Here is a 15,327-nt window from a genome sequence, read left to right on the forward strand (position 1 = left end):
CTTTTCACTTACTAAACTAGTTTTTACTATTTCAAATGTTTGGAAACACTAGCTCTCATTGCCAATCCTTATCAGTGCCTTGAAGTCAATTTGCAAGTATGGCCAATGCTTGTCCCAAATTTTACTTCCACTATTTTTTAAAAAATAGCACGTTCCAGACTTAATGGATTATCAACTTCAGATCTACACAAGAATAACACACTTCCACGTTTTTCGATATTGTCTATCAACTTCCTGTTTGATGAAACATTTTTGCTTCTGTTATGGTATACATCCAATGGTGTACTTTTTTCTACTACTGATGATATAACCTAGATCCAAATTTTGCACTTTTGTCCTGCTGGTGTGCCTCGCAGCTTGATACCCCAAGCAGTCACTTCAGCCTCAAGCCAACCCTGGCCAGCAGAGATCTACGGTCAAATGTAGTCAACCAGAAGGACGTATTCATCTCACCTTTAAACACATTTAACTAGGATTGTAACAGATTGACTCCCCACACTATCTAGAATGCATTTTGGTGAGAAACAATTCCCAAAAAGCTGTATCAAGTTGGTTACTTTGCATGTATTAACCATTGCAAGAAATGAAAATGTGGATTGGACATAGGGTAGATATAATGAAGCCCTTGAAGTTTATTATAGTAAATGTAATTAAAATAGTTGACGCAATGAGAAAGATGACATCTTAGATGGCTGGCAATTTTATGTGGTATATGTATTGTTTAGATTAATAAATGTGTTAGTCACCTATTACAATGGAGAACAACTCTGCTGTGCAGTACTTCCAATTCTTAAGAGATTCATCTTTAATAAAATTAAATCTGGCCTTTACTGAGAACATCTGATCAAAACTGCACATACAGACCTTTTACATTCATAGTCACAAAATAATTTTGTTTAATAAAAATTACAAGCATTTTAAACTGGCTACTCATTACACTAATTTACAGTTTAACAGAATCAGTAACCAATTTACACCAAATGTATTGTATACTAATTCTGTAGAGTGCAGCAGAAACCTGGAGAGTGAAGGACGAAGGAAGTATGGTGCTACCATGAAGTTTTTGAGAAGTGTGATAGGAAAAACAAAACTGGAAAAAAAGAGAAACGAAAGTTATTTCCCAGAGAACCTCTACTAGAGCAGAGTGAGGATAAAAAAAATGGTATGGCTTGTAAAGAGAACATATGAAAAGAGGTACCCTAGAAGAATGCAAAAATTGGTTGGTCTTGGGGAGGAGACCAAACAGCGAGGTCATCAGTCCAATTGAAGTAGGGAAGGATATCGGCCATACCCGTTCAAAAGAACCATTCCAGCATTTGCCTGGAGTGATTTAGGGAAATCATGGAAAATGTACATCAGGATGGCTGGAAGTGGGTATGAACCAGTGTCCTCCCAGATGCGAGTCCAGTGTGCTATAGGAGACAGGGACAGTGTAGCAACAGAAATTATGGCAAGATCAGAAAAGATTTGTATGAGGTTTGGCACACCACACCAATGGCTGGAAAATTTTTAAAAAATTGCTGAAGAACCAATCTGCAGACTCAGTTACAATCCAGTATAGCTCCACAAATTACCAATTTAAAACTACTAATGTATCAATGAAAATTTTCGAAAATATTTAGTAATTGGAAAGATAAAAAACCTACTTACAAAGCACTGGTGGGAGAATACACATATGCTACATTGTGAAAGGTATTTCGTATGCAAGCTTTCAGACCCAGTGGCAACTCCTTTTGGCAGAGGGATTGAAGAGGAAGGAAGAGGGGTGAAGGGAAAGGACTGGAAGTTAAGTCTTCGGATACACAAAACCATTTTATATATGTGTTCTTCTGCCACCACTTAGAAAGTATATTTTTTATCTTTCCAATTACATTCAATTTCAAACTACACTAATTTACATGTAGATCTGGAGTCCAAACCAATTAAGTACAACATTAATTTCCTTGGAAGCTGCTTCTGTAAAGGATAACCATCTGCCACAAAGTCTGGAATCTAAGGAAGATACTTTGATAATTTAGCTTAACTGCATGAAATCTTAAGCAGGTACAAAGTTGCACCAAATGGACCCCATTCACGTCAGAGTTCTAATTATACCTTTCAATTCTCTTGATCTTAATTACACAATGTTTTTATTAGCTTATCCATTGACGTACAATAAACGCAACTGATATAAACAGTATATTAGTTTCTCTTAAGTTTTATGTTCTCTTTAATTATTTTGCGTCACAATGTGCTATTCACATGTGAAGAGACCTGGTACAAATGCTATGTGTAATGAAATTATAGAAAAGGGCATAGAGTGTCAATTACCAATTCACAGATTTGGTGACAGTGTGACCATTTCAAAAGTCTGTACCAATACCCCCTGCCGATAAGAGCCACCAACAATTTGTAATCTTTTCAGGGAACAATGCTAAATTTTGTCCTCAGATAATACCAAAATAATGATATATAGAGATCAAAGAGAGCTGCAGAGCAACTGGAAATTATACCTTACATTAAAGTGAATTGTTAACTACATCTTACAAAATTCCCACGACCATACGTTACAAACCTACACTTGACTGTCATGCAGAACACATCACCCCTTCCAAAAATTCCAAGCTTATTTCAAATATGTGACCAAGTTAACATACAGTACTGTGACATTTTATTCCTCATTTATCCTATTCTCTGTGTGTAGTGGCAAACAGATTAGAAACAAGTAGGAATGCACAAATAGGTTGCTCTATGTCGCTATAAGTATAAAATTTCACGAACCAATTAAGATAAACTTCAGGTCCACATGATCGCCACACAACAACGGTTTGGCAGCGCTAAATGAAAGCAACAAAAACTTACCACCATGACATCATCAGAAATGTATCAACGGATAAGTCTTGAATAATAGAAAAATTAAACTACTACATTAATTTCTGTTCTATTTTCGTAGTATGCCAATGCAACCATTCAAATGGGTGCTAAATTATTTTCCTTTCGGCGTCAGTGAAACCTGTACGTTGGTATACCAGTGCTGTAACGGTATCAAAGTCGAAAACAACGTACTACGTCGCCTTCCGTTTTATACCTTATACTCATTCTGCACTGCATTTACTTCGTTGACAATTTACCACCGACTCAAACGAGTTCAGAAAACAGTACAACCCGGCGGGGCCACGCCCAAAAACTAAATGATCGATACCTAAACCCAAACAACAGGTGGAGATAACTACAAGAACCGCGCGTGTACAAGACTTTCATATTAGTAATTCTATCGGCACAGAGTCCAGTAAACAAAACCAGTTTCAAATACGCACTACACCTACACGTTTTAGAAGACGACGGAATTCAAACAAACAACACTTAAACAACTGTTTCGTCGCTTATAGTGCAATTCCAAATTCAAGCTTGACAGGTTGAAAACTTACGACGCCTGAAATTTCATTGACTGTAGATGGGATACACATACCTAGCAGTCCACAAGAACGTTTTGCCTGTTCACTAACACAATGACGGCTCTGGAGGCGTCAGCGGAAAACAGAAATTGGCAAGAAGTGATGGTTCAAAAATAGCACAGTGTCGCAGCTGACGAAGATAATAGAATTACACAGCACCATGAATGAAGATAAAATAATCTGTGCTAACTCTTTCGATTTCTTCGAATTACTGTTTTAACATACTGAACTTCCTTCATTAACATGCCGGAAACTCATAAAATACAGTATCACTGTGCATCTCCGCTGCAACATATTTAGCACCACCTCATAAACGATTGCTTCTGTCAACATTGAACAGACCTTGCAGCAACTGTAGTAGAGATCTAACAACCAATACTACCAAGCGACTTACAAAAGCAATCCACTGGCACAACTTGTTCTCTGTCCACGACCACCTCTGCCAGCTACCTTCGGCTCACTGAGTTATTCACGGAATGGGGCCCCGACGTCTCGCTTTCCTCCCGTAAGATACCGCCACCGTCGTTTGAAAACAGTGGACGCGCGGCCAATGACAATTCCCGGTCTGTGTAGCCTACACATTCCCGCGAAACTAGTTACGACGCCAGCTGGAATATTATTTCTTACTGCAGTCACAGTTTAGTATATTACATTTAACAGACTGTGCTGTAGTATGGACGTAATAAAAATTTATACTCAAAGAAATGTGACTGAGAATAGAAAATAGTGCTTTGAGAATGACTAGCCACTAGCCGAAATCTGGATTTGCGTAATAAAATCTAAAAAAGGAACGACTTATTGCTGCACTCTATAATTTATAAGTCACATAACAGTCGCTGAGTACACCTACTTTCCGAATGGAAGGTAGCCTGCTGATAAAAATTCATATATCTGGATAACACAACAACGCGGAAATCTAGATTTTAGCCGGGTAACAGTCAAATATTTATTTAATACGCTAGTCTAAATCTACTGGCAATGCACGCACAAACCTTTTTTGGGCATTGTACAATGTTTCCATTACAAGTGGAATGTTATTTCTGCAAAACAAGAGTTTCAAGATGCAGAACATTCTGTAAGGGACCCATTGAGTTATTTCAAACCACGAAAAATCCATCTGCATTTGTTTACACGACGACCTGTTTCGATTGTCTCGTTACAATAACTGGAATTTATCTGCCTGTTCCATTCACAATCTTCGTGGTACCTCTGTGTCACATTTCTATAAATGTTACGCGGGCTAGTAGTTACGTTCTCGAGGTAAAGGGGCAATAACTTTTATGTATGTAGCATGCTGAATAACAATGATTGTAGAGGAAGTGTTCCTTGGTGACTCAAAGTGTTACATTACATAATGTAAATATCGTTATTTTTCTTACATTCCATTTTGAGAAACTCTTGGAAGGATTATTTTAATTTAGACATCATCATCATCATCTTTGTCATTGCGTTGGTAATTTATTGCATAGTTTGTCCATCGGCAGTTTATTAAAGAACATGTTGATATTGCCATGGTGATATTGTGGCCTATAATTGCAAAGTATTATTCTGCTAATTTCAGTAATCCTGAAAAAAATTCTTCATTATGGTGTAACTCGAAATACCCTGTCCACTTTTGAAGAGCTGAAGGCATTTTAAAGGCAATTTCGTTTTTATTTGTTCCACGAAATCCGTGGAATTCTGCAACTGATTAAAGAATTTTCTGTCAGCTTACGTTTTTCCTCCTCCTAATTATCAAGATATTCCTGGCGCGTAAGTCATCAGCTTGAAATTGGGTCTAGTTGTGGGTTCTCTATTTTATCACTAGAAGTCCTAGCAAACGCCAGATAAGTCGGAATTTATTACCGGATGGGTTAAAGAGAAAGAAAGATATCATTTGTTTATTACAGGTAAACTATAAAAGATACACATTGCGCATGTCACTGTATAAAGTTCAAAGTTTTGACACAGCTGCGCTGCTGTGTGTAGAAACATGGCGACTACACAATGATTTTTTTTAATTTGAGCACGTATAACGTGCATTCCTCCGTAGATTCAGCAAGAAGCCGCCACTGCACAAGACTCGTAGGTTGTGTTCCAAAAATGAACAGCATGGAGACAGAAGTGATGACACTTTCTGCAAGACCTGGCCATCATTTTGCAGGACAATGCTCAAGCACGTACAGTGCAAGCTGTTACTGATTTGTTTGAATAATGGGGCTGCTAAATGCTACACCACTTACTGCACTCCCCTGACTTAAGTCCTCGTGAGTTCAACTCAGTTTCTAAACTGAAGGGCACACTTCGCGACATTTGCTTTAGAACTGCTACAAATTCGTCGGGCAATAGACCGCGCCTCTCGAACTGTCAACAGAACTGGCACTGCTAAGAACGTCCTACGATTTCTACATCGCTGGCAACGGGTTATACACAATGCTGGTGACTACTTTGAAGGCCAGTAAAGCTTTGAAACACCTATCTATTTTGCACGAGCTGTAAATAAATAGTTGCCACTATTAAATTCCAACCCTCGTATATGCAAAGGAAAGAACTGGTCGGCCGCGCACATCTAATGAAAATGTCGAGTGTACCCGTGAATGCGTTCACATGGAACCCTCAAAGTCCACAAGACGGGCAGGCCAGGAACTTCAACTTTCTCAAACAATGATACGACATGTCCTGAAACGGCACCTGCATATGAAGGCTTGTTGCTGTTACTGCAGCAACTGCGTCCCGGCAGCCGTTAACAGTCTGTACGAATCTTAACCTTCGCTGCTCCAGTATATAGCCGAGGACACTATTTCCGAACAACTCATCTTTTTAGACGATTCAACGTTTCATCTATCGGGGAAATAAACCGCCATAATGAAATGTTCTGGAGGTTAGAAAACTTGGTGTCGTCGGGGAACATGAAAAAGACCCACCGAAACTGAATGTGTTTCGTGCTGTTTATGTCCACAAAGTTTATAGGCCTTTCTTTTACGCGGAGGGAAACTGTGACATGAATGTCATACCTGGCCAGAAAGCAAAATTGGTTCTTTCCTCAACTTTACGTAGATTCCAATGATTTTATTTTTATACGTGAGGGCGCCACGCCTCACTTTGATGGTGAGGTGCGGCGTTATCTTAACAACACCATCCCACAAAATTCGATTGGAAAATATGGACAACAAGATCATCTTTGTCCCGCCTATGGCATCTACTCTTCAAGAGCTGAGAAATTAATTGTTGAAGCTATCGATTCAATAAACAGTGACCTGTTGATTCGTCTGTGGAATGAAATGGACTGCCTCGAGCGACGCCTGGAACTCATGTTGAGTGTATGGTATAGTGTCTGTGCGAACATAAAATTCTGAACCTTTCTCTATCCAGTGACGCGCGCAATTTTTCGTAGTTTGTCTATAACAAACAATTGAAATCTCCGTTTTTTTATCACACTGTATGTTTGAGCCGACACGACCGTAAAAATGCCGACACCTGGGAACTCTAGGCGGGGACAGTGCTTTGTGTAGGTTAGGTGCCAACATAGTATGAGCAGACAACGCTAGGCTTCCATTAGTAAACTGCGTTTGACAAGTAATGGAATAGCGATATGCGCATATACAGATGGCGGTATTATCGCGTACACAAGGTATAAAAGGGCAGTGCATTGCGGAGCTGTCGTTTGTACTCAGGTGATTCATGTATAAAGGAGTCCGACGCCATTATGAGCGCAGGACGGGAATTAACAGATTTTGAACGTGGAATCTTAGTAGGAGCCAGACGTATGGAGTATTCCATTTCGGAAATTGTTCCGAGATCCAAAATCTCACGAGTGTGCCGAGAATGCCAAATTTCAGGCATTACCTGTCACCACGGACAAAGCAGTGAGCAACGGCCTTCACGTAACGGCTGATAGTAGCGGCGTTTGCGAAGAGTTGTCGGTGCTAACAGACAAGCAACACTGCGTGAAACAACCACAGAAATGAAAGTGTGTGTACGACGAACGTATCCGTTAGGAAAGTGCGGCGAAGCGCAGCGTTAATGGGCTACGGCAGCAGACGACCGACGCGAATGCCTTTGCTAACAGCACGACATCGTCTGTAGCACCTCTCCTGGGCTCATGACCACATCGGTTGAATCCTAGACTGGAAAACAGTGGCCTGTTCGGAAGAGTCCCGATTTCAGTTGGTAAGAGCTGACGATATGGTTCGATTGTAGCACGAACTCCGCGAAGCCATGGACCGAAGTTGTCAATTAGGCACTGTGCAAGCTGTTGGTGGCTCCATAGCGGTGTGGGCTGTGTTTACGTGAAATGGATTGGGTTGTCTCGTCCAACTGAAGCGATCATTGACTGGAAATGGTTATGTTCGGCTACCTGGAAACCATTTGCAACCATTCATGGTCTTCATGTTCCCAAACAATGATGGAACTTTTATGGATGACAGTCACCAGGCCACAATTGTTTGCAATTAGTTTGAAGAACATTCTGAAAAATTCGAGTGAACGATTTGGCCATCCGTCGAACATTTATGGGACATAATTGAGAGGTCATTTCTTGCACAAAATCCCGTACCGCAACTATGGATGAGTACAGAGGCAGCGTGGCTCAATATTTCTGCAGGAGACCTCCAATGACTTGTTGAATTCGTGCCACGTCGAGTTGCCGCACTACACCGGACAGGAGGAGGTCCGACACGTTATCAGGTGGTGCCCCGTGACTTGTCACGGCTGGTACGAGCAGCGCAGCCGCGGAGTACTCACGGAGAGAAGCGGCGGGCGGCGTGGGAGCCTCCTGGCGCGGCTCCGCGGCCGGGTCCAGGTCGGACAGCTGCTGGCGCTGCAGCTCGCCGTCGTCGACGCTCGTCTCGGGGCCCAGGTCGTCGTCCTGGTCGTGCTCGTGCTCGTGCTGGTGCTGGTGGTGCTGCTGGTCGCGCCGCTCGTGTCCGCGGAGGCTCTCCGGCGGATGCAGCAGCGCACCCCCGCCCATATCCATGTCTCGTGCCGGTCGCAGCAGCGCCACGATCACGCTGATATTGTCCGTAGAGCCCTGCTCCTTGGAGAGGCACACCAGCTGCTCGCTCAGTCCGCTCACGTCGTCTGTCAACATACCACAGGCAGCAGTCACTACACTGGCACTCTTCTAACAACTTGAGTCAGTCGAGTTTTTTTATTTATTTTTAATTCATGAAAGAAGAAAGTATAAAAATGCAGTAAGTGAAGCAGGCAAAAAGGAATACAAACGTCTCAAAAATGAGATCGACAGGAAGTGCAAAATGGCTAACCAGGGATGGCTAGAGGACAAATGTAAGGATGTAGACGCTTATCTCACTAGGGGTAAGATAGATACTGCCTAAAGGAAAATTAAAGAGACCTTTGGAGAAAAAGAGAACCACTTGTACGAATATTAAGAGCTCAGATGGAAACCCAGTTCTAAGCAAAGAAGGGAAAGCAGAAAGGTGGAAGGAGTATGTAGAGGGTCTATACAAGGGCGATGTACTTGAGGACAATATTATGGAAATGGAAGAGGATGGAGATGAAGATGAAATGGGAGATACGATACTGCGTGAAGAGTTTGACAGAGCACTGAAAGACCTGAGTCGAAACAAGGCCCCGGGAGTAGACAACATTCCATTAGAACTACTGACGGCCTTGGGAGAGCCAGTCCTGACAAAACTCTGCCATCTGGTAAGCAAGATGTATGACACAGGCGAAATACCCTCAGACTTCAAGAAGAATATAATAATTCCAATCCCAAAGAAAGCAGGTGTTGGCAGATGTGAAAATTACCGAACTATCAGTTTAATAAGCCACGGCTGCAAAATACTAACGCGAATTCTTTACAGACGAATGGAAAAACTGGTAGAACCCGACCTAGGGGAAGATCAGTTTGGATTCCGCAGAAATGTTGGAACACGCTAGCCAATACTGACCCTACGACTTATCTTAGAAGCTAGACTAAGGAAAGGAAAACCTACGTTTCTAGCACTTTTAGACTTGGAGAATGCTTTTGATAATGTTGATTGGAATACTCTCTTTCAAATTCTGAAGGTGGCAGGGGTAAAACATAGGGAGCGAAAGGCTATTTACAATTTGCACAGAAACCAGATGGCACTTATAAGAGTCGAGGGCTATGAAAGGGAGGAATCGTTAGCGCCAGGATTTCACCCGGAACAAGTCCCGCCCACTCACCCCCGGTCTTTGTTCGGCGCCTGGGCATCGTTTCAGTTGACCCACGTGGTTTACCGCGTTCAGCTGCACTCGCTCGGCGTGAATGTTAAATTAATATCTTGCTTGGTCTTAAATTTTGCCACATAGTTAAAAGACACGTTACAAAAAACGTGTACAGTTGGCCTCAGCTGTGCCAGGTACTTCCACAGCAAACATAAGAGAAAACAATTTACCACTGAATTCTTTGAATGCGAGAACTCAGTATTCAGATGAATAGCCTATGAAGAAACTTACTTCTGTGTGAGAAAAAGCACCCAAAGGTAAAACAGGAAAAACCTACCCTCAAAGAATACACTGAATAGTTTTGCTGAAAAGTTTTAGGGGTGGAAGAAGAGCTAGCACAGCATGAAGAACGTTTTAAAGCCGTCAAACACTGCAGCATTTATTTACTCCATAACTGCTCTGTGACAAACATTCACATCATCATTATCATTTTTTAAAAATGGTTTGAATGGCATTTATGAAATTAATAAATCTTTTGGTTAAAAATAGACAGGACAAAGAATAACAACAGATTATTTTCCTCAGACGTTTGCAACAGCGTATAGTACATTAAATCACACAGAAACAGCCACAATTCTTTATAACCTCGTTTATAATGCGCAGGTATGGCATTGGAAGAATTTACAAATTAAAATTCACCCATAACCCATGAAAATGCTAACGAAATATGTCATATAAGCAAATATCCTACTGCTTTCATTAGGCATTTCTACTTTATGGCATTCTTATATTCTTTAATTTTCGTGAGTTACTATGAGGGCCTACATAAACAAAACGACTTTCACTTATTTCTATGTAACGTTGATGTTAGACAACAGAGTTAGTCGACTGCACCCGTGGCTTTACTACCGACATGGCAGATTCAAGACCATTGTTTTCGCATTGTATGTTTGCTCTGCTGTTTCCCTCAAATGAACGTATTATAATAAGTGAATTAGTTAATGAAAATTTGTCCTTATTGCCCTTAAATAACATCACGTTATTTTTTGTTTTCTATTGCTGGCGATGCTTTCAATTCTCTATAAATATTTTTATTTCTTTAAATAATTCAAATTCATGTTATATAACTATCCAGAAAAACTTAAATTTCTTATCATTACTGAATTTCATCATAGTGTAACATGTGCTGAACAGTGACGGTAACAACTTTGCTGTAGCTTCCAGTTTGCGGAACTGGCGGCTGTTAAGGGGAGGGGGCCTTACACTACGGGTAGGCGTGGAGGGGGGTGAATGGGCGGGACTTGTTCCGAGTGAAATCCTAGCGCTAAGGGCACGTATGAAAGGGAAGCAGTGGTTGGGAAGGGAGTGAGACAGGATTGTAGCCTATCCCCGATGTTATTCAATCTGTATATTGAGCAAGCAATAAAGGAAACAAAAGAAAAATTCGGAGTAGGTATTAAAATCCAGGGAGAAGAAATAAAAACTTTGAGGTTCGCCGATGACATTGTGATTCTGTCAGAGACAGCAAAGGACTTGGAAGAGCAGTTGAACGGAATGGATAGTGTCTTGAACGGAGGATATAAGATGAACATAAACAAAAGCAAAACGAGGATAATGGTATGTAGTCGGATTAAGTTGGGTGATGCTCAGGGAATTAGATTAGGAAATGAGACAAAGTAGTAAAGGAGTTTTGCTATTTGGGGAGCAAAATAACTGATGATGGTCGAAGTAGAGAAGATTTAAAATGTAGACTGGCAATGGGAAGGAAAGCGTTTCTGAAGAAGAGAAATTTGTTAACGTCGAGTATAGATTTAAGTGTCAGGAAGTCGTTTCTGAAAGTATTTGTATGGAGTGTAGCCATGTATGGAAGTGAAACGTGGACAATAAATAGTTTAGACAGGAAGAGAATAGAAGCTTTCGAAATGTGGTGCTACAGAAGAATGCTGAAGATTAGATGGGCAGATCACATACTAATGAGGTGTTGAATAGGATTGGGGAGAAGAGAAGTTTGAGGCACAACTTGACTAGAAGAGATCGGTTGGTAGGACATGTTCTGGGGCATCAAGGGATCACCGATTTAGTATTGGAGGGCAGCGTGGAGGGTAAAAATCGTAGAGGGAGACCAAGAGATGAATACACCAAGCAGATTCAGAAGGATGTAGGTTGCAGTAAGTACTGGGCAGATGAAGAAGCTTGCAGAGGATAGAGTAGCATGGAGAGCTGCATCAAACCAGTCTCAGGACTGAAGGCCACAACAACAACACACTTCAGTTTCAGACTGACACTTTATAACATAGAAGGGAATTATTACACGATTATTCGCAGTGGCAAACGGTGGCGATTATTCTAAACAACAGCACGGTTCCACAGCTGGATCAGTTTTTAACCTTTTTGCAGGTTCGGCACTTAGACCTTTTTGAAACACCTGGAATTACATATCAGATCAACACTCAACTGAAGCAAGTTCTGTCAACACACAGGTCTGTGCATTTTTAGTGTTAGCTGTTAGATGTCTGGCTGCACTATCAGTAAGTTAGGAATGGTATTGTAAGACTCATCTAGGTTTTTTTTTTAAGTTTTATCCATTATGGCAGTGGAACGCTGCAGCCGTGACGAATAAAGGTTTCCAGAAATATCTGCTACCATTAGCCTTCTGTTTTATACTTCAATTGTTATTTTCCATTATCGACTATGAACTTATCAAAATGGTTCAAATGGCTCTGAGCACTATGGGCCTTAACATCTGAGGTCATCAGTCCCCTAGACTTAGGTTACTTAGGTTTACGTAGTTCTACGGACGTCACACACATCCATGCCCGAGGCAGGACGACTGTAGCAGCAGCGCGGTTTCGGACTGAAGCGCCTAGAACCGCTCGGCCAAAGAGCCCGGCGGCGACTTATCAAATAGTAATATTTATTGCACGTTTGCATTATCGTGGGAGTCGTCAGCGATTCGAAACTGAAAATAAAAACTGAAGAATAAAACGAAAGGGGACTGGCTGTAGCAATTTCTGGAAACCTTTAAACAATGTATCTCCTCATGACTAGACCTAAGAACTTAATTTTTTATTGGGACACTAATTTGCTGACAGAACTTACTATTTAATGTTATTCTCTTAAGTAATTTCCAGGTCTTTGTAAATGGTTAATAGCCAAACAACAACGAAAGTTTCAAATTCAGCCATTTGAGGAATCCATTTAGTCATTTATACAATTCATACAAACTGAGTGCCCACAAACAACACAATTACAGACAATTTTTTTCCAGTAAAGCCAGGCGCTTCCACCGTCGAAACATAGCAAATTAATAAAAAATCTGACTGCCTGCAGCTATCAGTAGAAGCTCTTAACGTATGGTGCATAAGACGAAGTCTGCATTTTCAACACGTAAAAATCGGCGTCAGGTAAACCGGATTGGCACTATATTAAATCAACATAACTTACACCAACAGTTTACTCCAGACATTTTACACTGCGCGATCCAACATACCAGGCGCAGAAACTTACACCAACCCGACTGAGGTGTACGTCCCGCCGTGGTCAGGTGTTGTGGGGTCCTTTGGCGGCAGACAGGTGAAGCCAGGTGACTCACAGGGCGACCTGTTTTCTCCTCGGCCTGTGCCGAGTTCGAAACCTGGTGACTTTCACAGTACTCACTCTCCGCCTGTTGAGTAACTGCAGTTGCCAGTTCCTTCGCAGCCATCCATTTAATCCCAGCAACACTACCAAACTTTCAAAGCCACAGTACACACTGCGGTTACGCTAAGCATCGCACCCAAGACGGCTATTCAATTGAATAGATGTATCTAAAGCTAGAGGTTTGCTATTTTCCTAGCTTACGAAGTGTCACAAGATGTGAAATGCAAATAACTTCCATAAAATGTGCAACGGAACCTCTGGTGTTGGATGAGAGTCCCCACGACACTTTCGCGCTTCTCTTCAGATGTTCTATTGTCACCTCTGTCAATACTACTCGGTAACATGCCGGACTGAGAAGCAATTTGAAGTATCCCAGATATGTAATGGATGTGGCTGTTTAAGTGGTTTTTCGGCAATTTTATAATTAAAAATTGGAGGGTCTTAGCCACATTTATGTCCAATAAGTTAATTTGTTTATGCTGATGGTGAACTGTTCCTCACTGCACCAATCATGAATGCTCTCCAGGTGTTGCAGTATTTCACTGGAATTTTCTAGCGTTGCAACTTCTCTATACACAACATCTATAAACAGCCTCATGGAGCTTCTGGCATCCACTAGGTAATTTGAACACATTGGGGACAGTAACGATTCTATAACACGACCGTGGTGTAGGCCAGTAACTAGTTTTACATATTAAGATTTCTCTCTTGTTAACAACGACAGGATGTGCTTTACTTGCTCAACTCTGTTCAAATAAAGCTGATCTGATATTCCGTACGCTATTATTTTATTCACTAGGCGAGACTCCTGAATTGTGACGCCTACCGGAAGTCGATTAACGCTGAGTAAGCCTGGGCGCCATTACCAACTGCCTTCTGGGTCTCCTGGACGAAGAAATCGGTTCATAAGATCCTGCAGAATGTCAGCTGATTCCTACAACGGAGATTTTTGGCTTCAGAAAGGTCTAATGTGTGATCAGAAAACTTGCACCAAAATTCGACAACAGGCTATATAGGCCTACAGTTGTGTGCATCATTTGGATGACACCCTTTGAAAATTAGAATGCCCTGCGCATTTTTCCAATCACTTCGAACACTTCGTTCCTCCACCGACCTACTATAGACTGCAATTCTTTCGTTGTCTATTAAGTACTCCATATGTCATTTTGGTGTTCGTGCGACGACTGAAAGAAGACGCTGTAGTACAACCTTTCTCGGTGAAGCAATTCTGTAATACGGAAATCAGTATTTCTATCATCAATCATCCCCAGTTTCAGTGCCAAAATGGTCACTGAAGGACTGGATAGATGACTGATCTGTTTATAAAATTGATAAACCAAAACTTCTGTGTGTTTTGCCACAAAGCTACAACAAACAGAGCGCCTGAAGCCGTGTAGCATGGAAGAATGATTTAATAACCAGTTCTTTAATGTTAAATGCTCGCTTTCCACTGGAACTTTTCTTACGGAGCACCAGCAAGATGTAAAGCTGAACACTTAACCAATGAAAACGCGTTAGTCTCATTGCGAAACCGTTTCCCAGCCCCTATGTACTCGAGGAGGAAGATCTCAGTGACCGAATAAATTAATGATTTGCGGCAAACTAAGTTTCTTTGCCAACTATACAACATCCTTCAGAGGTGCTCCCTTACGTTGGCTACAACCTATCCATGCGGCACAGCCAGTTTGGTCGCCATATGGTGCAGTGGCCTTTTCGCGTCGTTAGCGTTCTACTCATGGCAGGCCAATGAGAACACAACGCTCAAGCTGGTGGTGTCCTTTCGCGTCAAAACCATCTGAGTACTGTAAGCACGCATTGTTCCCTTGAGAAGTGCAATTCTTGCGTGAAACAATGAGCGGTGGTGTCTTGTTTAAGGGTCGACCTGCCCTGCAGAGCCATTGCCCCCGAGTCGCTCGCTGTGAAAGTGGTCCGTGCAGTGAAAGCGCAGGGAGCTATCTTTAGGTCGGCTCCAAGTAGCTCCACGCGGAACTAAGTTAGGTGTGCTAAGATGCGACTGGAACTCTCAACCTCCCGAGAATGAAGAACGGTGGAGACCTGATTGCCGACTGCTCCACTTTTCACAACTAATCTGAGTGCAGTGATTGATCGACGAGTTTTTTTC

At 41.7% G+C, this 15,327-nt stretch overlaps 1 protein-coding gene across 1 annotated transcript in view; it reads right to left on the minus strand.

Annotated features, from left to right (window-relative positions):
* Positions 1 to 15,327, minus strand: part of LOC126411401 (uncharacterized) — a 1,067,733-nt gene that overhangs the window by 50,566 nt on the left and 1,001,840 nt on the right. Inside the window, 3 exon segments of the mRNA XM_050081361.1 lie at positions 8,157 to 8,181; positions 8,184 to 8,225; positions 8,227 to 8,492. Coding sequence (XP_049937318.1) covers positions 8,157 to 8,181; positions 8,184 to 8,225; positions 8,227 to 8,492 — 333 coding nt within the window.

This window comes from Schistocerca serialis, chromosome 1, assembly GCF_023864345.2.
Source record: "Schistocerca serialis cubense isolate TAMUIC-IGC-003099 chromosome 1, iqSchSeri2.2, whole genome shotgun sequence".
Lineage (NCBI taxonomy): Eukaryota > Metazoa > Arthropoda > Insecta > Orthoptera > Acrididae > Schistocerca > Schistocerca serialis.